General features: G+C 36.2%; 1 protein-coding gene across 1 annotated transcript; it reads left to right on the top strand.

Annotated features, from left to right (window-relative positions):
• The first annotated feature begins 1,764 nt into the window (after positions 1-1,764).
• Positions 1,765-24,011, top strand: UBE2W (ubiquitin conjugating enzyme E2 W). Its single transcript, XM_015826638.1, has 6 exons — positions 1,765-1,823; positions 10,243-10,334; positions 16,317-16,419; positions 19,269-19,424; positions 20,782-20,857; positions 21,792-24,011. Exons 1-6 carry the CDS (start codon positions 1,809-1,811, stop codon positions 21,803-21,805), a joined length of 456 nt encoding a protein of 151 aa, XP_015682124.1. The 5' UTR covers positions 1,765-1,808; the 3' UTR covers positions 21,806-24,011.
• Positions 24,012-25,164: the final 1,153 nt, after the last annotated feature.

Genomic DNA, 25,164 nt, shown 5'->3' with positions numbered 1-25,164 from the left:
TTGTGACCCTAATGGGAATTATATGGTTGTGGGTATCATTTGGCTGGATGATGGTGAAAGGTTTTCCACTTAGCCTCACAATTGTCCCAGCATTACTCAGGAATTTAAAAGAGCCAAAGAAACTCCTGAGCCGAGGTTTCAGCAAGCAAACAACTTTTATTTTGATCAAAATAGAGTTGGGTGACCCCATCTCTCTTCGTGGCTGGTAGAAAGATGAAGGCAACAACCAGGAAAGATGTCTTCCACCTTTTATACCTTTCCAGAATAAAGAGATCAGATCTTTGTATCAGGAACTAAAAGGTACAGAAAAATAATTCCAAGATGATGACTCATACACAGCAACCCAGGCTCCATCCGTAACTCCTTTTCCCCCTCCCCTTACCAGGCTCTTTTCATGTAAGCAATCACCTGTACCTAAAGCATGAAACATTTGCTTTTATATAACTAATTTCCCAATATAAAGCACCTACAAAGCTTCTTGCACATAAACAAAGATATATACAATGATTACAAAGTATCACCACTAATATCAATATTACTAATATCATCAACCTTAAGCATAATAAAATCCCTTCAATGGGAAAATCTAAAGCTGAAGTGAAGAATCATCTTCCAATTGCTTGTGTAAATATTTTCATTATAAATAGATCAGTACATGCAAACCCTTCATGAATTGGTAAAATCATGTATTTCTGACAAAAACATTTAGGATTTCAAATTCCCTGCTCAGAGGGACAGGACGAATCTGTCCAGGTATATTTACAAGATTTTACTGGATTATAACAACTGGCCCAGTATGCTTACTTCAGTAACGAAAAAAACAGGCACTACCAGAAAATATAAGCATTTATCATGGCATGGTGTCATTTCCTATACATCGCTAATTATTTCTGTTCTGTGATAATATATTCTGTCTAGAACAGGGGTAGGCAACCTCGGCTCTTTTATGACTCGTGGACTTCAACTCCCAGAATTCCTGAGTCAGCCTAACTGACTCAGGAATTCTGGGAGTTGAAGTCCACGGGTCATAAAAGAGTCGAGGTTGCCTACCCCTGGTCTAGAATAAAGAGAAACTATTCTTTTTATAGCATGTTAAATGTAAGCATACATTTTGAAGGTAGGTTATCTATATGCTGTAGCTGAAACAGGTCACTTGTGATGTCATTGCCGTCGATATGGACGAGAGTCCAGGTGACAATCAAAATGCGCTTGCTTTTCTTCAAAGCCCATTAAGTCGAGCCCTACTCTGGGTGACCTCACATCGTCCGTGAGGTTTCTTTGGCCCCCTTCCAGATGCAAGGCCGTAGTCGGAGAAAATACTTAAGGGGCATGAGATGTCTGGTGCGTCCACGAAGATATATACACGTATTTTTTTTATAAACCGCCTGGTACCCTCTACTCGGGAAGCCAGCACAGCCCGCACGTGGCCTACGATCTTACCGAGTTCTGACGCCGTAACAAGAGGAGCTACGCTGCTACGGTTTGTTTTGAACCTTTTGGGTGGTTGGGTTTTTTTTTTGTTTTTTTTAAAGGAAGGCCAGAATTTCAGCAACCCACTCGAAGACGTCCCGTGCCCAGCTGGCACCAACTACGGCAGAGCTTCGGGGCGCATGCGCGTTTTTCACGGGATGGCTGGAGTTCCCACGTGACCCGGAGGGGTGGGGGGAGAGGCGAGGAGGAGAAGGAAGCGACCGGGGAAGAGTGCCGGCGTTGCTGCCGCCGCCGCCGCCGTCGCCGCCGCCCTGCGTCTCTCTCCCGGTCCCGGCCGGCGGCGCCGAGAGCGGACAGTGTGGGGAGGCGGATCCAACATGGCGTCTATGCAGGTGAGCAGCCTGCGGCAGGCTGGGATGGCTGTCGGTTCGTCCCCAGGTGACTCTCCCGGGACTACGGAGAAGAGTGGGGCGGAGAGCCGCGTCGCCGTCAGGGGTGGCAGAGGAGGAGTTGGTGAAGGTTGGACCGGAGGCTCTCCCCCTCTCGTTCTTCGCCTGCGCTGACTTCCGTGGAGCGGCGGCGGTTGGAGCTGCTCTGGCGTTTCCTCCCCGAGCGATTGGAAAAAGCGCCGAGAGAGGAACTTCGTCCTGAAGGGACGGCGAGAAGCCGGGCGAGGGGCCGAGAAGGCCAAGGAGGGCTCTCCCCACCTTCGTCTCCCTTCCCGGCTGAGGAAGGGGCTGGTGAGGGGAAGGAAAGCTGAAGAAAGGCGGGGGTGGAGGCGGCAGGCCAGTTTGGGCTTCACCGGGGAGAGCAGGTGGCTGTTTCCTAGGTGTGGCTTTCGAAGACTTGGGCTGTGCTCGGCCTGGCTTGGTTGGTGGTGAATGTGGGAAGGGGCAGTAAAACGCGCCTACTGGCTGAGGCAGGTCTGTTGCTGCTTCAGGAAATGAAATATCTTAAGTATCCCTTTTTCTTGCGGAATCCTTCGAAGGAGACCGTATTGCTCTGGAAGTATGGAGAAGAAGGAGTTTTGATGGAGCGCCTGCATGTGAGGATTTGAGAAAGAGGGAGAGGTCAGGAAGTCTTGATGGAAAGTCATTTCGGTGTGCTTTCTTTTGTATCTTAGTCCTGGCATATTTTGTTTTTGTAGGAGTGACACTGGCACTGCAGTCTTCATTGGATCTATCTTTCTCTGTATGAAGATAGAGTTTGGATTATTTGTCTGGTCCCATAGACCAGGGGTCCCCAACCCCTGGTCTGTGGACCGGCACCGGGCCACGGCATGCCAGAAACCGGGCTACACAAACAAGCAAAGCCCCATCCACTGGATGCAGACAGCACATGAAACCACGCCCCCTCCGTCCATGGGAAAACCTTTTTCCATGGAACCAGTCCCTGGTGCCCAAAATGGCCATAGACCAATTACCCTGAATTCAGGGATATTTTTTTGTAGTACCAGGATTTCAGGGTCTCCAAGGGAGCCAAATTAAAAAGAGTGATGGAGAGAGGTGAAATAGGTCCAGAATAATCTGTTCTTCCCACTAAGTGGTTTATTACTGTTATCTTCGACACATTTTGATGGCAGGCTTATTCAAAAACAAGTATGTATGAGTTGTGAAATTCTAACTGACATTTCTGTTTTGCCTTTGTGTTGGAATCAGGAAGTCAGACCTCCTTCTGGTCAGCTAATTGGCCACTGCAAATCTTCTTGTAATATCTCATTTGCTTTCTCCCCCTTATCCATTGAAAAATCTCCCCACAACCATTTCTACAGTTTTGTATTTATTTCTATTGCCTTTTAAATTAATAAAAAGGACAATACAGTAGACAAAAATAATGATAGTGATACATATATTGTCAAAGACAAAAAAACCCACATAAAAATTATTCTAACAAAAAGTGAAAAAACAAAAATGTAATGTCTTTTATAACAATAAACAGTTACAATTCTATATGTGTCTAGTGTAAATAGTGAAGACGTATATCATTCTGATACATTTATATGATTATTTTAACCTACTATATAAATGAGTCCCATATTTCATTATACTTGTCCATACAAAGCCTACGTCTATAGGAAATTTACTCATAGATTGCAAGTGCAATCAGGTCTTTAATCCATTGAGTGAAAAGAGGCATACATTTATCTTTCCAATGCTGCAATATTAGTCTTTGGCCTTAATAAGAGCATGGAGAATGAATTCACCTTGTCTTGTTCTCAAATTGCATGAATTAGATATGTAATCCAAGAGAATATTACCCTCTGAGAATTAGTTTTAGTTGTACAATCATATATCATCCACTACTTTCTCCCAAAGATGTAGCTATAAGACATTGTAAAAACATCCATTTTAAAGAAATGCTACCATTATTACATCTCCAATAAAATGCTGTTTTTGATAGTCCATTCTATACAAATGTAACAGAGTCCAATACATTCTAAACATTTTTTGTTGTATAAGTTGTAATTGGAGGTCCACTGACATTCTTGCTATAGAAGTTAAGATAGTCTCCCATTATCTAGATAATATAGGAACGTCTAATTCTATTTTCCACTCATTTTTCAACATTTGCTTATTGAATTGATTTTTTGATAACAAATATCTATAAAAAGTAATAGTAGGTTTTTTTTAGTTTTAAAGGATTTAACAAGTTGTTCTAGTACCTCAGGTGCCTTAGAAACAAAATGCTGCTCTTCCAAATAATGTTGTTAGCAAATGTTATAATTGTAAATATTGCCATTGACTTATATCTGATAGATGATTTATTTATCTTTGTACATAGGTTAAGTTAAAAATTCATCTTTATCATCTATCAGTTGGTCCAAAGTCAATATGCCGGCTTCTAAGCTGTTTCTATATTTGACTTTCCCATGCTTGTTTTTTAAAATAGTATTTAAGAATTATTGAAGTAGTATTCTGCTCCTTAAAAATGATTTACAAAGTTAAAATAATATACTTTCATACTGAAATCTGTTAGCAACAAAGATCTGAAAAAGACATTCTTTAAGCAGTTGATGAAACCGAAGAACTATAAATGCCCAGATTACCGAAGTCTTCAGAAAAATTTAGTAACTATAACTAGAGACTGCCTATCAATAACCAGGAATATATGTAACTTACATTAAACCAGTTTTTCTTTTTAAAAATATATATGAAGAAGTAGTAGTTGTGCAGACTATCACAGCAAGTCCATCCAATTAAAAAATGTTTTTGCCTATTAAATGTTGGCTAATACACGCATTCAATAGTTTTCAGCTTAGCATAGAGCAATTTATTATCTAATTAGCTGTGTGTAATATTTTGATTTTAACTAAAATGTTATATATATATATATATATATACACACATACATATATATTATCTTGAGTTTAAACAACATAAAAACTAATAACTAATACAAAGTAAAGACAGGAACAATGACAAATAAAAAATAAAAAATGCAAACAGAAAAATCAAAGTTGCTGATTTCCTTTTCAGCAAGTATAATTACAAATAAAAAACTACCTCTTACTCTGTGGTTACAAAAACATTTTATTATATTACCTATTTTTTCTAATTATCAAATCTGTAAGTCATAAGTTCATTATTTTCTGTTTCACACAAAAAGTCTATAAGGGACTTCTATTCAACAGTAAATGTAGATGACATCTTTTCTCTAATTAAAGAAGTCAATTTAGCTATCTTTGCAAATTCCATCATCTTCACCAACCATTCCTCCTCAATTGTGGGTAATTTGAGTCTTTCCACTTTGATACATATTTTTGTACATATATTCTTGCTGCAGTTGTATAAAAATAAAGTCCCATGACTTTTTTTCCAGTTCTTTGTCCATCAGTCTCAAAAGAAAGCCTCTGGTTTCTGTTGTATGTTAATCATCAAAAGCTTCTGCAGCAGTGTATTCATTTGCACCCAAAATTTTCTACATCCATTAAATATAATAAAATGTCCCTTTATGTTGTTTACATTTCCAACATAAATTTGAAATACATCCTATGCAGTTTTTCTGGTCACATATACCAATTATCCATAATTTTATAGAAATTCTCTTTGTTATAACAAAATGTAAATTTCATCTTGTCAACCATTATATTTTCCATTTGTAAAGAGTTCTGTTTCCAATTCAGTCTTATATGTTCATACATTCTTTTATCTATTTTAAAACTTTTTGATAATTATGTATAGGAGAGCCATTGATAAGTGTATCACTTTGCTATTACATCTTCTCTTGACTTTATTTTATATTCTCCTTTAAAAAAATTCTAATATCTCATGGTAAGCTAATCATTTATGTTTACTTATTTTATTTTATCAATTGTCATTGATAAAATGCTTTTTTTGCTGAGAACCAGAGAGGTGTTTTCGGACAAAATCTGGGTGTATATCTATTTCATATTCTCAATATGGTACAACTAACATAATGATTTTTAAAATCTATGTTAACCTTAGTTTTATCATATGATAAATAATCATGCCATCCAAATCATAGATTGTATCCTTCTAGGTCCAGCTCCAAAAGTCTTTTATTTCTCAGCAATGCCCACTTTTCATCCAAAATAAACAACAAGCAGCAAAATGCAGTTCTGCTCTTTTTGTGGAAGAGGAGGCAGAGTCAAGAGGGGAATCAACCTGGAGTTGTTATGTTCCCACAATTGGTCCAAGTCCAGCTCTTCTTGAATTCTATTAACTCTTATCTAGTGCCGATTTAGTGCTGACTGTTAGTTGACTAGATTCTTGTGTATAGGCAAGAGTAATAAATCATCTTAACTAGAACTTAATATGTGGGCCTGATTCTTCATGCCTGACATTAATCAATTAAGGAGACGCAGAGCCTGGGGCAGAGTCAAGAGAGGAGTCAGCACTAAATTGGCGCTAGATAAGAGTTAATGTAATTCAAGACTGGCTACCCTTGAACCTCTTTGGGGCCGTAATGACTCCAGGTTGATTCCTCTCTTGATTCTGTCTCCACGCTCTGCCTCTTCTTCTCCCACACTTTGCTCTGCATCTTGTAACACCTTACATTTAACTAGTGGCTTTTCCCCTTTTTATACAAGGGTAGGTATGACCACAAGGGTGCTTCAACTCTACCCATCAGCTTATTTCCCCCCTTATGTGGCTCCCAGCATCCTGAGGCCCCTGCCAGGGTACCCGGTTTTTGCTGTCTTCCTGTTGCCACTACTAACCAAGCATGACTATTTGTGATGCAGTTGCTAGCCACACAAGGCTTTTTTCCTCAGGCAGTTTCTTCATATGACTTGGGGGAGATGGCCTCATGTGTCCAACAGCTGCCTTGTGAAAGGCCAGAGTGGGTATGCCTTGTCAGCAGTGGGAGAAAGAAGATGGCAATATCAGTTGGAGTAGCAGAGCTCAGGACAGCAGGGGCCCCGGAATGTGAAATGGAGCTTTGTGCTACTGCTGGGCCAAGCTTTGTGTGTGAAGGGCTTTGCTGTGTGCTGGGGGTCATGGTGTAATGGAATGTGGATGATCTTGGGGGCAGTCATACAAGAGAGGAGAAACTCCTAATGGATTAACAGTCAGGAAGAAACTTAGGAAGGACATGCCCTAATGGATCAAGCAGTTAAAAGTGGCGGTGGGAAGTTTGTACTTTCAAATTTGCAAGATTCTGTTAATGTGGCATTACAGTAAGATAGAATTAGCTGATCTAGTGGTTCCTTTCTGGTTTACTTGGGAGGATGACATAGGGGTTTTTAGCAGGCCCAAAGTTGTGCTATGCCAAGAAGCCCCTTTGTGTTGTGCTGCTAGACTGAGTTGGAGCTGGGCTTCAAGTTGTGAAGAGCTTTGTGTGGCGGCTAGGGTTTGTTGCAGCTCTCTAGAGCCGTGTATGCCATATAGGATGTGGGCAAGGGTTTTACCATCAAAGAGTTTTAATGTTGCCAGTATTCTCCACCTTTAATAAAAAAAATCCTTGATGTTGGTGAACATTCTTCAAGCCAACTGTGATAAATTCAAAGCAACTGTGTCTTTTTCCAGGTTCACACAGCTATCCTCTGTGATTTATGGAAAAGATAATGTTTGGCTTTTTCTGCTTTGAATCTGAAACATTGCATAGGCTTAAAAAATACATGCAGAGTCAGTTTGATGTAGTTAAGCCATCAGACTAGAAATCGGGAGATCGTGAATTCTAATCTCTCCTTAGGCATAAAACCAGGTGGGTGACCTTGAGGCAGTCACTGATGCTTAGCCCTAGGATGGCAAATGGCAAATCATTTCCCAAAAAACTTGGCTAAAAAAGTCCAGGCAGTTGCCAGGAATCAACACCAACTTGAACGCACAAATATATACATTCGTACACCCCTCCACATATATATATAGTAAGGGAATTACCTACAAATATGTATTGGGTGAAATGTCTAGGATTAACAAGATAGGGAAAATGTGCATAGCAAAGGATTACTTTTATTCCAGCTGTTTTGGGGAAAGTATTGTCCTAAATTCAGGGTCATCCTCTTTTCAAATAACAATGGCATTTAACATATGCTGCCTGGTAATTCCTTATGACCATTATAAAGAAGCTGTCATATTAACCTCAAAATAATCATTCTATTTTTCGAGCATTTCTTATTAAACTCTCTGGAAAAAGTATTTCTCAGCAACAAACCGAAGTAGGACAAATATAACAATACGCTTTCCATGTGTTTGAAGATGTATTGTACAGACCTTAATTTAAGATGAGTTTTTAACTTTAGTAGATAATAAATATCGTCTTGTAATCTTATACATAACTTAAAACTTGATTATCCTTTGGTAAAATTCCTGGGATAAGAATCCAAGGGTGATTTTGAGAAAAAGACTCAAAGGCACATGGCAGGTTGTATGAGAAAAGAAAGTAGAAGGGAGTCCTGTTGCCCAAACAGACATATATATATACTCACATAAGTTCTACCTCAAATTTTCCTATGGAGCTACTAGGATACTAAATACATTCTATCCTATCATTGTTTTCTGAAATTCTAGAAGAGATTTAGGAGTGTTATCCTGTAAATAAACTGGAGCTCACATATTTATTTAATTAAATGTTTTAGTTAGTCTGTTTCACAGGCATACTTTGCAAAAACATACGGATAGGTCAATCTTTAATAAACCAAAACATAGCTTTATAAAAGGTAGTGAGTTCTAAGTATATGTTTGTTTATTACTCTATACATTTATGTAATTAGTGCTTTAATATCAACTTCTGGAAATCCCCTGCAAAATAATAGTACAGAGGAGGAGTAAAAGGAGATGACAGTGAATAAACATGCTCATTAATGCAAAATTTTAAAAGGTCCATTAAAAATGGAAAATAGGAAGTGAGAGTGAAATGAAATATTCAGGAGAGAATGAAGTAGGGCAACATTCTGAAAAGAAGCATTCTGTATTTTATTAGCACGCACTGCAACGTTTTGTTCTGGATACCGTTCGTTCGCAATTTGTATACACTTTTCCAATCCTCATTAATATTCTTTTTTAAAGCTGTCTCCTTAAACTTTGAGGTTTAAATAAATAAGTGATTGACTGTTGGCAACTTATTGGTCACATACATATACCGCAATTTCCATAATTAACAGAGTTATGGCAGCTCATGTTTGTTTTATTTTTTTCTCAGGTTGACTATGGATGATAAGAGTGCTAATCTAACAAATCTAGAAAGCACCAAGTAGTGGAAAGCTATAGTTATCTCATGATTACTTGGAGAATACTCTGATTATTATTTTTTTTAGGTGTAGGGATATAATTTTACCCAGTCATGTACTACTATTATCTATTCAAACATTATCTATTTGATATAATACTGTAAATAATGAAAACCAGTTTCTACAATTTCCTTATACCTTCATGCATTAATTAATTAATTAATTAACATATTTTTTCCCATTCAAATGTGTTCAATTCTCAGAATTGAGAATTGCCATGAAAAGTCCCTGCAATTTTTTGATGAGATTTTTCCGAAATGGTTTACCTTTGCCTTCTGAGAGGCTTTGTGCCTAAGACAGGTCTAGAAATCACAGTCTCCCAATTCTTAACCACTGCACCAAATTGCCTCTCAATATATTAATAGTATGATGTGATGTATGTTTCCTCTGAATTATCCCTGTATATTCAGTTAGGTTCACTGTTAAGTAAGTTTCACATATTTGCAGTTTTAAATTATGTGAATCAAGTCTAGATCTGTTTTGAAGTCATGCTACATATATGGACAATTGTTCAGATAAAATTGAATTATATCCTTTTACTAATCATAAATTTAATCAGTGCTCAAGCCAATTTGCATAGTTCTTAGAAGAATATCTAAGTAAGTTTCTTTACTTTCTGATATTTATTGTGTTAAAGAAATGTTGAACTTCATCAATAAACATTTTATATTGGATATCTGTTTCTTGTACTGTATTGATTTTCCATATAACATATTTTGTTATTTGTGAAGTACACAAATAACAAAACAGCTGTCCCAGTCTTGTTCAGAAATAATAGTTCTCTGGAATGATAACCAGTATGATATTCATTTATTTACTTACTCGTCTTACTAGGCTTATATGCTATTTGAGTCATTACCAATTCTTAGCAGCTTATGTATCCTTAACCTACCTTTGTATGTAAGATTAGAACAATATATAATTAAGAATAAAATGTAAGCTGCTGTTGACTTGCTACACAAAATGCAAAACAAATAATACACATGATGATTATAGTGTTTAAGACATAAATAACAGGCTTGGCCATTCAGATTGAGCAATGTCTTGTACTATAAAGATAACATCATTAAGGACTAGTCAAATACTTTATGAAATGTTTTAAGATTTTTCTTTCTCTTTAGAAGAGGCTACAGAAAGAGCTGTTAGCTTTGCAGAATGACCCGCCAGCAGGAATGACCTTGAATGAAAAAAGTGTACAAAATTCAATTACACAGTAAGTATATGTATTTTTATTACTTTTGTGAAAGATGCGACTTGTAGGAAAATGAAAATATATTATTGTATCACTAAATACTTTGTTTGATCCACTTATCCAGTTTACATTGCTATCAGACTTGGGTATAAATAGTGTTTACTTAGATGCATGTTTAAAAAGGATACCATGTGGCAGCTAATAAATTTTACAAATAAACAAATAGCTCCTATTTATTTAAGTAAGGGATGGAGAGTGCTCTGATATTTTATCACAGTTTAAACCTTCTAAATAAACTAGGTTTGTGATATTGGAGCATGAAATACTGTTTTATAACATAGATAGGCAATATGATATCTATATGACAATAAACGTCAACCCTCAAATTCTACTTATGAATTTATTTATACCTATATGCATATTCTGTGCGAATGAGATATTTTTTGTTTTGGGGCATTGGCAACAAATTTTGTCTGTCCCTTGTCATGAACAGATTGATTATTTTGCAGTTCTCTTACCCATTCTCTACTATGGGGTGGCAGGACCTATTCATGAGGGGGGCCTATACGATGATTATGAAGGAGTTGTTTTCCCAACTGTCATTTTTCATATTATTATGATTGGTTGTTTTTAATTCTGTTAGCTGCCTATAATTGCTGATTGCAAGATGGGTGGCCATATAAATTTACTTAAGTAAATAAATAAAAATTTGGTCCAGCAAAGTGCCAGATGAATGCTGTTGGGCTTTGGAGGGTACTAGTTAGAATTCCTGATGATCAGCTGCTGAGACCTTAATCACCACTCCGTGGCCTCTATTTTTTTTTTTTTTTTTTGTTTCCCTTAGGGCCCCTTGATTTTTACAATTTATCTTGTGCATCCCACTCCTTATATATAATCACTCATATTGCAGTCATCTTCCAACATGATTAATGCAGTGCATTCTTGGTGACCACTAAGAAGCTTCAGCTGGTCCAGAATCAGCAGAATGAGTAGTTATGGAAGTATGTCAGAGCGTGCACAGTCTTATTGCGTGAGATAACCCAGGAGTAAACACAGTAAACAGTGGTCTATATTAAATGGTGGTTTATCTTACACTATCTACAGCATTCTCTTGAGATTTGTTGACTCTGCCTTTCAAAAGGCATTAAAGGCCTTTTTCCCCTCTCAGACATTGGCTTTAGAAATGGTATTACCCATTAGTTGATTTTTTTTTGTCCCTGGCACTTATGTGTTTATATGTTGTTGCTTTATATTTTTATTGTTTTTATATGTATATGTTTTATAATTTTTATATATAATTTATATCAGTGGTGGCGAACCTATGGCTACACCCATTTGGCACCCGATGATGCATAAGTGGGTTTTGGGTTGCAGTTTGGGCACTCGGTCTCTAAAAGGTTCACCATCACTGATTTATATCATATCACCAAATATTTCACTATTGACTACATTGGCTGGGATTATTGAGATTTTTATTGCAGTAGTAGCTTGTGTATCAACCACATATTGTTCTCTACCATTTTGGTAAAATCAGGATTGTTGAGGAATATATGGCTTTAAAGAAAGTGATATGCACTATAATAATATCTGTAAGCAGTAAGCTGAAGGAGACTATTCATGCAACATAAGCAATATTTTAATTGCAGTTCCTGTCAGAATCGATACATGTGCCCTGTGTAAGGGATTGTGGAAATTTAATTCCAGACAATCTGTACCTTTTTAAAAAATATATATTTTATTGATTTTTTTAAATATAAACACCTTAATATTTGGTAAACAGCTTGTTGTAATCATTATCAGTTAGTTTCTATATTCCAAAATCCACATAATAGCTTTGCTTGATTTTCTCTTCTTCCAATAATAATCTCTTTGCAACCTTAAATTAATACAATTCTTATTAATTTGATAGGTGACAATTAAATATAAAGATTTTTCTAAAATTTCTACCAATAATTATCACATCAATATCATTCTTCTTTTCTTGGTCATCTTGGTTGCCTCATGATAAATCCTGTTTACAATTCTTGTTTAAATTTATTCTCCCTACAATGTTCAGAATATTTCTACTGGTTAAAATTTTCCCAGAGTTAATTACCTTAAAATATTTAAATCTATTTTCATGTCTTAAAAAATAAGTAAGAAAAAGACACAAAAGAAGGACATAGAAAAAGAAAAGACGTGAGAGAGAAAAAGAAAAAAGAGAAGAAAAAAAGGGAAAAAAATAATATACTACTTAAAATACATATCCCTCTTGAGCTAGTATACACTTATTTCCATTTTTTTCTGTTCTCTTTACCCATAATTAAATCCAATCATCTAATCTTCTAACTCTATTCAAAACATTTTCCCATTTTTAGTTATCCATTGAAATTTTCTTAAAATCAATTACATTTAAATATCTAAAACATTTCCTTTATGTTGATCACATTTTTATAGTTCTCATATCAAAAAACAAAAGAAAAAAAGAAAAGAAAAATACTGTCTTACTTGGAGGGTTCATCCCTCTTAAACTAAAATCTTTCTATTTCTTCAGCCATATTCAAACAAGTGTTTAATTTTTAAATGTTCCCTCTGATACTACCATCATCTAATTCTTCAATTCTCACTTTAGGCCTCTTCTTTTGCCAAGCATCTTTCCCAATCAATATATTCCATGTATCAAAGAATCTTTACATAATCTTGTAAATGTTATAGATATAGTAGGCAAATCAAACATCATGTCTTTGTAAAAAGATTTTGTCCCTTCATATTCATTGAAAATTTCTCTCATCATCCCTTGTCTCCCCATTTCTTGTGGTACTTCCCAACAGCTCAGCAATCCATTTTGTCAAATCTTTTCCCTTATCCTCAAATTTACTTTGTGGCCTTAGAGTACAAGTTATCTTTTCCATGTTCAATGTTTCTTGTAAGTCATTCTCCACTTGAGTCTCCACTAGCTTATATTCAGTTGTCTGCTTTACATGATCTCTCTCTCTTTTTGTTTTCTGATCATTTGATTGTGACGTTAAATTGAGAATGCATTCATTTAAATTTTCAAATTCATTTTTAATTTCCTCATGGTTTGAAGTTAATATTATTTGCATTCATTGTAACAGAACATACATTTCCTCCTGGTAAGTATTTTTTTTTGTATGTTCTTTCTGCATGCTCCATAATGACCAAAAATCTTTTCTCTGCCAAACACTTTAAAGTTGCAATTTGAAAAATATTTATAATCCAGGAAGGTCAATTTTTTCTAAGTTTTATAGTTCTCACTTTGTAGATAGTCCACAATGTTTTCTTTTGTTACAGCTGCTCTTTGTTTAATCAAAGCCCTGAAGGTCACAACAACAGGCTTTTCTTTCTGGGCTGTATATTTAGGACAGTATTTTCATCCACCACTAGATGTTAGCATCAGTCTATCTTTCAATTTTCTGTATTTTTTCCTCGTAAACTTAATTTGCCGCTTCTGTTTAGAGGAGGGTGGAACAAAGACACCTCCCTCACTTTCAGAGGATTTTTACTTCTGGGTTTTTTTCTCTTTTTTTCTCAGGAAATCAATCAGATAGAAGAGAGAAAATCAATATTCTTATCCAGTTCAGTCATGCTGTTTACAATCACACTTAGTTTAGTGCTTTTTGGCTTCGGCTGCATGTAGCTTGGGCTAGTCTCACGAATGATGCTAGCCTTTCTTCTGTCGGTTTTTGGAGAGCTTTCCCCAGATGTCTGGATCAACCACTATCTCTCCAGGATCGGTGGGGCTTCCCTCCTTCCTTGCCACCTCTCCGGGGTGGCTTTGGGCCCATTTAGGGTCCCCAAACAGAGAGAAATCAGCCATAGGGATCGGAATGTCTCGATCCCTCGGCTGTTGCGCTAGGTTCGCAGAACCAGAAGCCTTAGTCTATACTAGATTCTTGTTCCTGACCTAGAGATAAATAGAATTCTTCAATTAAAGTCAGTAAATATGTTTCAGGAAAATACAATGAGTTGGTTTCTGCCAACTTTAAAACTGTTTCATTACTAGAATCACAAAGAGGTTTTTTTTTTCTTCCTAGCATTTTCCTGCAAGTGTAGGGTCTGCTTTTTCCCCCCAGATCAACCAAGCATTGAACCATTGGTTATGACAGGAATTGATTGACCAGCTTGTTGCCTGAGCCTGATGTGGGCTGAGAGAGAGTGACTGGCCCAAAGTCACCTAGCTGGTTTTCATGCCTAAGGCAGGATTAGAACTCATAATCACCTGGTTTCTATCTTGTTGCCTTAACCACTAAATCAGGCATGTCCAACCTGTCACCTGCAGGCTGCATGCAGCCCTGGACAGCTAGTAATGCAGCCCCACAATATATAATAAAAATATTAAAAAATAGGATTTTTTTATTTACATATATAAACTATATTTTATATTTTATATTAACTATATTTTATGTTGCCCAAAACAATTCTACTTGGTTCAGTGTGGCCCAGACAAGCCAAAAGTTTGGACAGCCATGCACTAGATCAAACTGGCTCTCCTTACAATAATTTCTACTTCAGAAATCTCAGCTGATCACAAATGTCTTCCTTCCCAAAGGCAGCAAACATAATAGTGTAGAAATGAGCAAGTAACAAGCAGTGGGTAACTTCAATAAGGGCTGTAAAACGATTTAATCTTTTCAGTTTGATTTATTATTGCCGTATTTGCATTTATTAAAAAATGCCAGATATATACAGTGCAAACAGGAATTGGGGTTAAAAACTTACCAAATGATCAGGAAGTAGAATTTTATGAGTGAATATTATGAAGCCCTACTCCAGTGGTGGCAAACCTATGGCACGCGTGCCAGAGGCGGCACTCGGAGCCCTCTCTCTGGGCACACGCATCGTCACCCCAGCCCCGCCTCCTCCCCCGGTCCACTCCTCACCAGCAGCCCTTCGGAGGAGAGTTGCCCCCCAGGCACGGCCCACGCAATTCTGTGCAGCCAAGGACATGGTAGCTGGGCAGCGGGGACAAGATTCCATCCTTATACCCCATCGCACGCAGATAATGCTGCAGGGCATGGGCGGAGGGTGTGGCCACCATGGCGCTGCTGGGCTGCCTGGATGATGTGTGGCAGGCCGTGGAGGTGGTGAGTGGTTCAGCGGGCACGGCAGAGCGGGGACGGGTGGGGGGTGGTTTTGGGGCACTCGATCTCTAAAAGGTTCGCCATCACTGCCCTACTCAGTTGAGCACAATCAGGGAAGCAAGAAATACGCAGTGTCTTTAATTCTAGTCTGGAATAAATATAGAATTGTGTACGCCATAAAGAAATGTTCCACCCTCATTTATAATTATTTCATTAAAGCAGAACTACTGAATGATTTAGAATATTTCCTTATACTTTTTGCCACCTGGCTGCCATTTTTTGAAATGACTTGCTGGTGTCCCAAGGACGCTTTTTCAAGACGCAACTGGACTTCCTTGTTTTTCTTTGAAGATGTTTCACTTCTCACCCAAGAAGCTTCTTCAGCTCTTCTTCAGAGAAAAACAAAAAAAGTCCAGTTGCCTGTTGAAAAAGCACCTTTTGGACAACCATGATCTGGATGACTGAGAATCTCCATTGACCTGCTGGTGGTTTATCTTATTTTTTTTATCGTCAATATTTATTCTTCCAATTATTTCTCAACCTCCTTACAATTTCTAAGAGGAAAGACAATAGTTTGAGAATGACTCAAGAGGCAGTTAGGAAAATACCAGCACATACTGTCCATTGCTCAGTTGTCTGGGAAATGGCAACCCAGCCTAGTGATTCAGAGAAAGGGCATTAGAAATTGAAGAATTCTCTGTTTTGGATTCAACAGTCCAATTATTGATACAATATTTCTGTAACATAACTTCATTATTTTTTTTTCAAAGGCCAGTATTACAGAGATTAGTACTTTTGTTAAAGTACATACAATGATCTTTTAAGAAAAAAGAGAGCCCGATAACTTACATCAAGTTACTTACAGAAGATCAAATACTATAGTTATGTGTTTTCATCATTGTAAACCATTTTGTTTCCCAAGGTGGATAATAGACATGGAAGGGGCTTCTGGAACATTATATGAAGGGGAGAAATTTCAACTGCTATTTAAATTCAGTAGTCGGTATCCATTTGATTCTCCTCAGGTAATTTATGCTCAATTAAATTATAAAATATTTGGTAATAATGAATGTTTATTGAATTTTTTGCTAGGATAGCTCTTCAGAAAACAGCAAGAATAATTTAATCACATATCTGGTACCTGCAGAGATTGAATGAAAAGCAATGTGTCCAATATTGTAAGACATCAAAAGATAGCAATAATGATATGGTAGAAGTTTTGAGGTGTTCTTTTGGCAAGTTCTTTCACTTCACTTGTTAGGACTTTGCTGTGCTATTGTTTGTAAAGTGGAAACCTTCAGTGAGTATTTGTTGACAGGCTGTAAGCAATGTGCTGTGATTGAATTTTTGACTGTTGAATGAATTCTTCCAACTGAAATTCACCACTAAATGTAGATTTTTTATGTTGATGACTGCATTAACTTGAATATGTGTTCTTGAACAAAACGTGTAAAGATGATGAATTGGGAAGACTTGACTCACAGTATGCGATCAAAAATGAAGTGGATAACAGCAGCAGACGAGTTTCATTTGAGAATAGTTGATGAACTAGGACAATTGGCAGATTACTCAAAGGGAAATTGTTGTCCATCTCACAGGAACATATGGGTCACATTATTTATGTTCTTTAATGTTGGAAGCTTTGCCAAGATATATTTCTTGCAAGCTGACAGCAGGAAATTTGAAACTTTAGTTGAAAGTTGCCAGCACTTGATGACATGGTACAGGAATGAAATTGAAGACACTCTTTATAGCATTATGACAGCTGATAAAACATGTTTATCATTATGGTCCAGAAATGAAGCATCAGTCTATTCAAAGACATCATAAAGTTTCACCTGTAAAAAAAAACAAAAAAACTCAGCCTTTAGCAGGAAAACTCATGGGTTATAGGTTTTTTGGGGGGCGGAGAGCTACACAGATTTACATAGATTTCCTTGAATCCAAAGCATGATCAGTTCAAAACTTTACATTGCAAGAAACCTTTGAAACAATCAGAGTTGAGAAGGAAATTTGCTATAATGTAACAATACCAGGGTTCAGACCTTACAAGCAACCCACAAGGTAATTGCAAAGTTGGATCTTTTTATCTTAGCAACTTGGTCCCATGCAACTTCCATTTTTTATCCAAATTAAAGAAATACTTCCATGGGCTATTTGACACAATGAAGAGGTAAAAAGTACTATTAGGCCAGGCATGTCAAACTCGCGACATCACATGACGTTGTGCGATGTATCGCGACTTTTTCCCCATTGTTGGCAATGGGATGGGTGCGGTTTCAGTGTGATGTATTTGGCCCGTGGGCCGGCAGTTTGACATGCCTGTATTAGGAAGACAAGTTTTGAACTGCATATTCTGAATTGCACGGATTCACAGCACAGGATCAGGATTGATTACTCTGTGAGTAGAAAATATTAAGATTCTTTTAAAATTCTTAATATATCTAACCTGTCTGAACAATCTTTATAAAAACCTTCAAGTTAAAAAAGTTAAGAAGAATAGTAAAAACAAATTAGGAGAAAAAAATCACATTGAGAATATTTGTCTGACAAGAATTAAATATATAAAGGTGTAAGTCTTCAACTTACAACAGTTCATTTAGTGACCATTTGAAGGTACAATGGCACTGAAAAAAATGACATGACCGTTTTTGACACGACCATTGTAGCATCTTCATGGTCATGTGATCAAAATTCAGCCGCTTGGCAACTGTCTCATATTTATGATGGTTGCAATGTCCCAGGGTGATCACTTTCTGTGATCCTTTGACAAACAAAGTTAGTGGGTAAATAGTGATTCTGCAGTGATTCACTTAATGGTGGCAAGAAAAATAATAAAATGGAGCAAAACTCACTTAACAAATGTCTCACTTAGCAACAGAAATTTCGGACTCAATTGTGGTCGTAAGTCGAGGACTACCTCTAATTAGGCAGTAGCACCTGAAGTAACAGAATGTACATAACAGAATATAACCGAAAAAACCACTAAATTGGAAGAGATATTGGAGGCCTTCTAGTNTAGTCTAATTCCCTGCTCAAGCAGGAGATCCTATACCATTTCAGACAAATGGCTGTCCAGTGTTGGAGCATCCATTACTTCTGGAGGCAAGTCATTCCACTGGTTAATTGTTCTCACTATCAGGAAATTTCTTCTTAGTTCTAGGTTGGTTTGCTCCTTGATTAGTTTCCATTCATTGCTTTTCATCCTGCCTTCAAGTGTTTTGGAGAATAGATCTTCCTTGTGACAGCCCCTCAAATATTGGAAAACTGCTGTCATTGTCATCCCTAGTCCTTTTTTTCACTAGATGAGACATACCCAATCCCTACATTCTTCATATGTTTTAGTCTTCAGCCCCCTGATCACCTTTTGCTCTTCTCTGCACTCTTTCTAGCGCCTCAACATCTTTTTTATATCATGGTGACCAAAACTGTATGTAATATTCCAAGAGTGGTCTTACCAAGGCCTTATAAAGTAGTATTTCATATGATCTTGATTTTATCGTCTGTTAATGCAGCTTCTGACTGCTCTGGCTTTTTTTTTGCAGCTGCAGAATGCTGCTGGCTCATATTTAAGTGGTTGTCCACTAGGATTCCTAAATCCCTCTCACAGTTACCACTATTGAGCCAGGTACCATCTATTCTGCACCTGTGCAACATACTGAATGCTAAATTACACTAAATTCAAGACTGACATACTGCGATATATGAAAGATAAAATTTGATTCATACCCTTCTCATGTCTCAGTTATTTTACAGATTATGTCCACGTTTGAATTCAAATGTTTTTTTGTATAAAAATTGAGTATTTTATAAATAGCATTAGTATTTTTATCTATAATTTTAATAAAGTATTAATTTTATTTTTACTTTGTAGGTTGTGTTTACTGGTGAAAATATCCCTGTTCATCCTCACGTTTATAGCAATGGACATATCTGTTTATCTATTCTAACAGAAGACTGGTCTCCAGCTCTTTCAGTGCAGTCAGTTTGTCTTAGCATTATCAGCATGCTCTCAAGCTGCAAAGAAAAGGTATGAATTTAGAGATAATGTCATTATAAGTTTAATGGTAGTAGAATATCCCACTCTGAACCAATTATGTTTCTTTTTCTCTTTAATGACATTTAGTGGACCCTAAAATAGGTACATTGTTAAACAATGCACTTCAAAAAAAATTCAGAAGGGTTAATTTATATAACTACAATGCAAACTAGTTAGATAACAACTAACTTTTTTTCTTTCCAACCTTTGGAGACTAACAAAACAGAATAATTGTCTTCAAAAGAAAGCTCATTACCTAGTTTCACTTAAATTAGTGTGAATTCCTGCTTCATGTTGCCACATTTTTTAATTTACATAGAATTGTTATTTCAAGAAATCCTGAAAAGTTCATTGGAAAGCTTATGAATGTGACAGGCTGATAATGGGTATTCAGTGAAATATTTGTACACTTAATGAGCTTGATATTAATAACATTTTGAGTGCTATCTCTAAAGCAAATTACAGATATTTAAAAGTCCTGCAATGATTTTCTGTCTAAAATAAAATTCAGCTTTTAGCAGAGCACACTTGGGCATCAGTGAAATTATCCTGGCTCTTTGTATAGTTGCAGATCATTTGGTATATGTTGCAATGTTATAATATCTAAATTGTGTCTCGCCTAGATTGAGACTATTTTTGTTTGGCTTAAAAAGAACAAATATAAAAACACATTCGGGGCAATATAGCAATCCTTCTGACTTAGTACTCATACTTGTTTTTGTTTTTTTTACTAAAAATACATTATAAATACTAGATGGTTCATACACAGAATACTGTTGGAAGAACATTTTCTTCCCATATATTTAAAGTGTGTGATGGAGAAAGAATAGGAGGAAAGCTTCTGATTACTATTTCCTCTAGAAACTGCTATTTAAAGTTTGGCAGAGAAATATTTTCTTATATCATTTAGCCTGCTTATGTATTATTCACTTATTTCTTTCTTTATCCAGTTTATTTCTTGACACAACTTGAGGGTTTTTCCAAACCTGGACTGATTACATGCTAGTTTTGTCTGGTTTATCCAAACATAAGTAGAGAGATACTATATTTGCTTAAATATATGTGTCTGTACATCAGGAATTATAAAGTCACCTGAAATATTAACAATTTATTCCCTGAAATTGTTTAAGAGTTGAGGAGCAGTTGAAAGTATTGAAAATCAGGAATAAAAGAACGAACTTATAAATGCCAGATTTTTTTCTCATTTCAATTAATGCATTTCTGAAATTTCCTTCGTCCCTTCCCTTTATTTGTTAGATTTATGTCCTACTTTCAATTGAGCCACTGATGTGCAGTTTTGTATAATAGAAATAGGTTTATAATATAATATAGTTTTACTTTATTGCAGAGAAGGCCACCAGATAATTCATTTTATGTAAGAACATGTAACAAGAATCCAAAGAAAACAAAATGGTGGTATCATGGTAAGCACTTAGTTTAAAAACAATATTCTAAGTAATGAATAATTAGTATGTAATTTACAAAGCTTCCTGTATAATGCTTGAATGTTTAAGTTTCTTAATATTCACAAATAATACTACAAATGAGTTTACTAGTATGTTACTTAACTTGTCTTAATGAATTCAGGTGAGAAAGATCTATATCTTATAGGCATATGAAAATTTCAAGTATAGATCTTTTCCAAGAAATCTGCTAGGGAATGAAGTATTGTCATTCTGAACTGCAGAAGCACTGAAAACAGGCTTTCCTATATGTAATGCAGATGTTGAGCTTTAAGGATTTTACTCGAATTGAGAATAGCCATGAATAAATGAGCCAGTTAGTACATTTAGTGTAAAGCAGTGCTTCATATCAGTAGAATGAAACAATGAACAACCTTACTGCTTACTATTGAATGAATAGATCATTAACAAAATAGAATTGAACTGGAAATAGGTTGCCAAAGCTAGCATAAAATAAAATGCAATGAATAGTTTAAAATATAACAATTTGTTTACTCTGCATGGAAATATCAAGATAAAATAGTATTGAGGGTTTTTCTACCACCTCTTATCCTCCAAACCCTTTATGATGTGAAGATACTTGCACAGCAACAGATTTTTTTTTTCCCAAATCTTTCGCGGTTTCTGAGACTTTGGGCTTTTTGTATATTTGCATTTTTGTTTGAAAGATGCACTATTTTACTGAGCCTTAGTACATTGTCAGATTTGTGTGAACAAAACAAGGCAATTCAGTGGTTCAGAATTACATTGTCTCCTCCAGAATTTATAATTTTTAATCCTTATTTAATTTATTGAAGTGGTACTGTTAGGGGCTATTGCAGATAAAGATCTTCATAAGTTTTAAACAATGTATATGTGCATAATATAATATTTTACATTTTGTTTTTCTTTAAAGATGACACTTGTTGACACCATCATTCTATGACTCTCCTAACAGAAGATAGTCCTACTGAGAAAATGAGCACTTTGATCATTCAGTCTTTGAACTTTAACCTCCTGACTGGAAATGATAAAATAGGCGATGAAGACTACTTCCTTTGACTGAATTTTTACTAGTATGCATTCTGGGCGCATGTTGATTGCTGGTTCACACCATGCTACTGACATGCCTTCCGTAGTCATACAATGTTAATGCTGGAAAATGCCATTCAATTTTAACATTCGGAAGAATTCCAGGTCTTCGTGTATTGTGCAATAATATGAATTTCTTGGTGGTTTTGGTATATCCATTGCCGCAAAAGATTGTTTCAGGAAACATATATGCTTTCCAAACAATAGTTTAGATGCATGATAGGGCCTATGAAAGGTTTTAGGTATATTAGGATGATAAGTAACCTATCTTTTACTTTGAAAGCCACCTAATTTGTTTAGATATGGATTCTGTGCACTGTGATCATACAACTAGCAGCATAAGTTAAAACATGCTTAACTAAGAAATTAGTAAGATCATTGCATATTTACTGAACTGTCAGTGTCTTGACAAGCAAGTTTTTTCAAGTTATGTCAGCAGAGAGGTACGTTCTATGGTAGATAAATATCTTTTGTTTTATATATGTTATGTTTCTGAAGGAAGGTATGAATAAATAAGGCAGAAGTGGTTTAATCAAGGAAAACTTCATTATGAAATGGAAACAGGTAGCAGTGATACAACTGAATTTGCTGCAGTCCATGATTGGGCTTGTTAATATGTATACCAGAGCTATATTCCTAGTAGATTGCACACTGTTATTTCATACTAGCCTTCAGCATGAGCCCTGTTGCCTACATAATACTTCATTTATTTATGTGTCTAGAAATTTTTGAGTTCACCATTTCTTTTGTGGTCTTATATGTCATATTTGAATGTTACAAAACAATATTTTCACTGAAAAGCTATCAGAAGATATTTTCTTGTAAAATATTTCTTTATTAACATTTATCTTGTCTTTTAATTCTGTACCATAAAGGAAGAAATACATTTTGGACAGAGATGAACTGTTTTGACAAAAAAGTGTGGATCTTTTTATTTAAACTTAAGACAAATATATATAAATATATATATTTTTCTTACCTTACCTATCCCATACAGCCATAACAATTTTCCAGGTTTTCTTTAAAGATATGACAAAAACTAGAATTACCTTTTATACAGAAAAACAATTGTTAAACAACAGTGAATTGATCTTCACCTATATGTAATTTTATGATACTGGATCTAGGCTGTCTTTTTAGGAAGCAATGATGTGTCTTTTATAAACTTGCTACCTTTACACATATGCAAACTTTCTATTTCAATGCTCTTTTTAATGTTGCCTTATTGTTGCACTAAAAAATCAAATCTAGTAGTCAATAAATGAATGTTTGAACTGCAGAGTAAACTTCTTACTTGATTTTTAAAGTAAGAATCATATAAGCAAAACCAATCTCCCAGGATTAGCTGAAAATACTCTAGTGTGTGTGGATTTTTTTAACTGCTGCATTGAATCTTACAAGTTTTATAGATATGTATATATTGCTGTAGCTATATTTAAAATCAATATAATTGCTAAGCTCAGGGGTGGGAAGAAATCAAATGAAAGAAAAAGAGGTGTTCTGTCCAGGCACTGAATTCCAAATTATTGTTAGAGCAATGTTATCTTTTTTGTTTTAAAGAAAATTATTGGCCTCTTAATCAAAAATAAGATACTGTGGGAAAACTTGTATATAGATGTTTATATTTCTTCATTGCATTTATTAATGTTACTATAATAATTTTTGTTCAAACCAAAAATAATGTTGATGTTGAAATTTGTATTCCTCCTTGATTTTCTTCTTTTCCCATTTGTAAATTAAATTGTGAAAACACGTTAAGTGTATACATGAAGGGTACCACTGAATATTTAAATGGGATCTTCATAGTTCTACAATTCACAAAAACTATGTATTCATACATTTAGATAATGTCAATCTGTTCTGTAATTCACTATGAACAACCTCCATATGTCTAGAGGTTCAATTTCTCATCTTAAGGATTAATGCAACTGTTTCCATATAATAGCTGATTTTTAAAGGTTGGTTACACAATCCATGCTTTAGTTTTGCATGCGTTTTATTTGCCTATAGAGTTCTCAGTTTGGATTAAATCAAAATTGCTCAAGAAAATACTACCTGGGTTGTTTTATACTATTTTGTGGGTATGGAGGCTGTTTAAATCAGGGCTTTTCAACCAGTGGTACGGGTACCACCTGCGGTACATTGGCACCTGGCAGGTGGTACGCGACCATCCTAGAAAAGTGGTGGGCGGGGGAGGGGAATGAGCTGAACCGGTGGCAGCACCGCACAAGCCTGAGCGAGAGATGGCTGGAGCTGCAGGCTGTCAGGGTTCAGCGGAACCACCAGGATCAGCGCCAGGCTCCAACTGGAGCTCGGCACAGATCCTGGCGCTTCTGCTGAGCCCAGAAGAAGCGCCAATCAGCTGGAATGTTGCAGCATCTCCAGGGTCTTGTGATTTACATTACATTACATACAACTGATTCATATTTATGATGGTCACAGTGTCCCAGGGTCTTGTGAAGTGACTAAAACTTGCTGCAACCACCCAGCAGACGGGGAATACAAACCAAACACCCCCCACCCCACTGCTGCTGCCAATCCTCAACAGAAATGCTCACAACAATGAAAACCTCAGACAGGAGGAAGAGTGCGGGCAGGCAGGCAGGTGTGTTGCTCGGCTGTGGCTTGGCGGGCACTTTTTTCAGTGCCATTGTAACTTTGAACAGTCACTAAGCGAACTGTTGTAAGTCGAGGACTACCTGTACTTTATCACTTTTTTCCTTTTTGGGGGGGGGGTCACCAAGTTTTTGACACCCTGCTAGGCGACTGGTGGTACTCAGATGTTGCTATATCCTAAAAGTGGTACAATGGGTGAAAAGGTTGAAAAGCCCTGATTTAAATATGTAATAAGGATTTTAAACCAAAATTGTATCATTTGGATTTCCATAAAACTATATGATCCCACACTAGGGCATGGACGCAGAGGAAGAAATCAAGGTTTGCTTTTTTCGCTTTATCCTTAAATTCTCCGTCACCTGAAAATCTGTTTTGGGAAATTATGGAGCTCACGGCAAAAATATATGAAATGACATAGTGAAAATGAAGGATTGACACAAACGACCATTCCATTTTTGGGGGAAAAAATGGTATCACTCAAAAATATGTTCTCTACAACTGGTACATGCTGAGTTGATTCTGTGCTATCAATAAGAAGTTCAGGATCTACTTTCTACTTACCGTAATCACAGTTCAGTCTG

Source organism: Protobothrops mucrosquamatus, unplaced genomic scaffold (assembly GCF_001527695.2).
Source record: "Protobothrops mucrosquamatus isolate PMUCROS unplaced genomic scaffold, P.Mucros_1.0 scaffold3209, whole genome shotgun sequence".
Taxonomy (NCBI): Eukaryota; Metazoa; Chordata; class Lepidosauria; order Squamata; family Viperidae; genus Protobothrops; species Protobothrops mucrosquamatus.
Note: the sequence above shows the minus strand (reverse complement) of the source record. Positions and strands in the feature narration are given on the sequence as shown.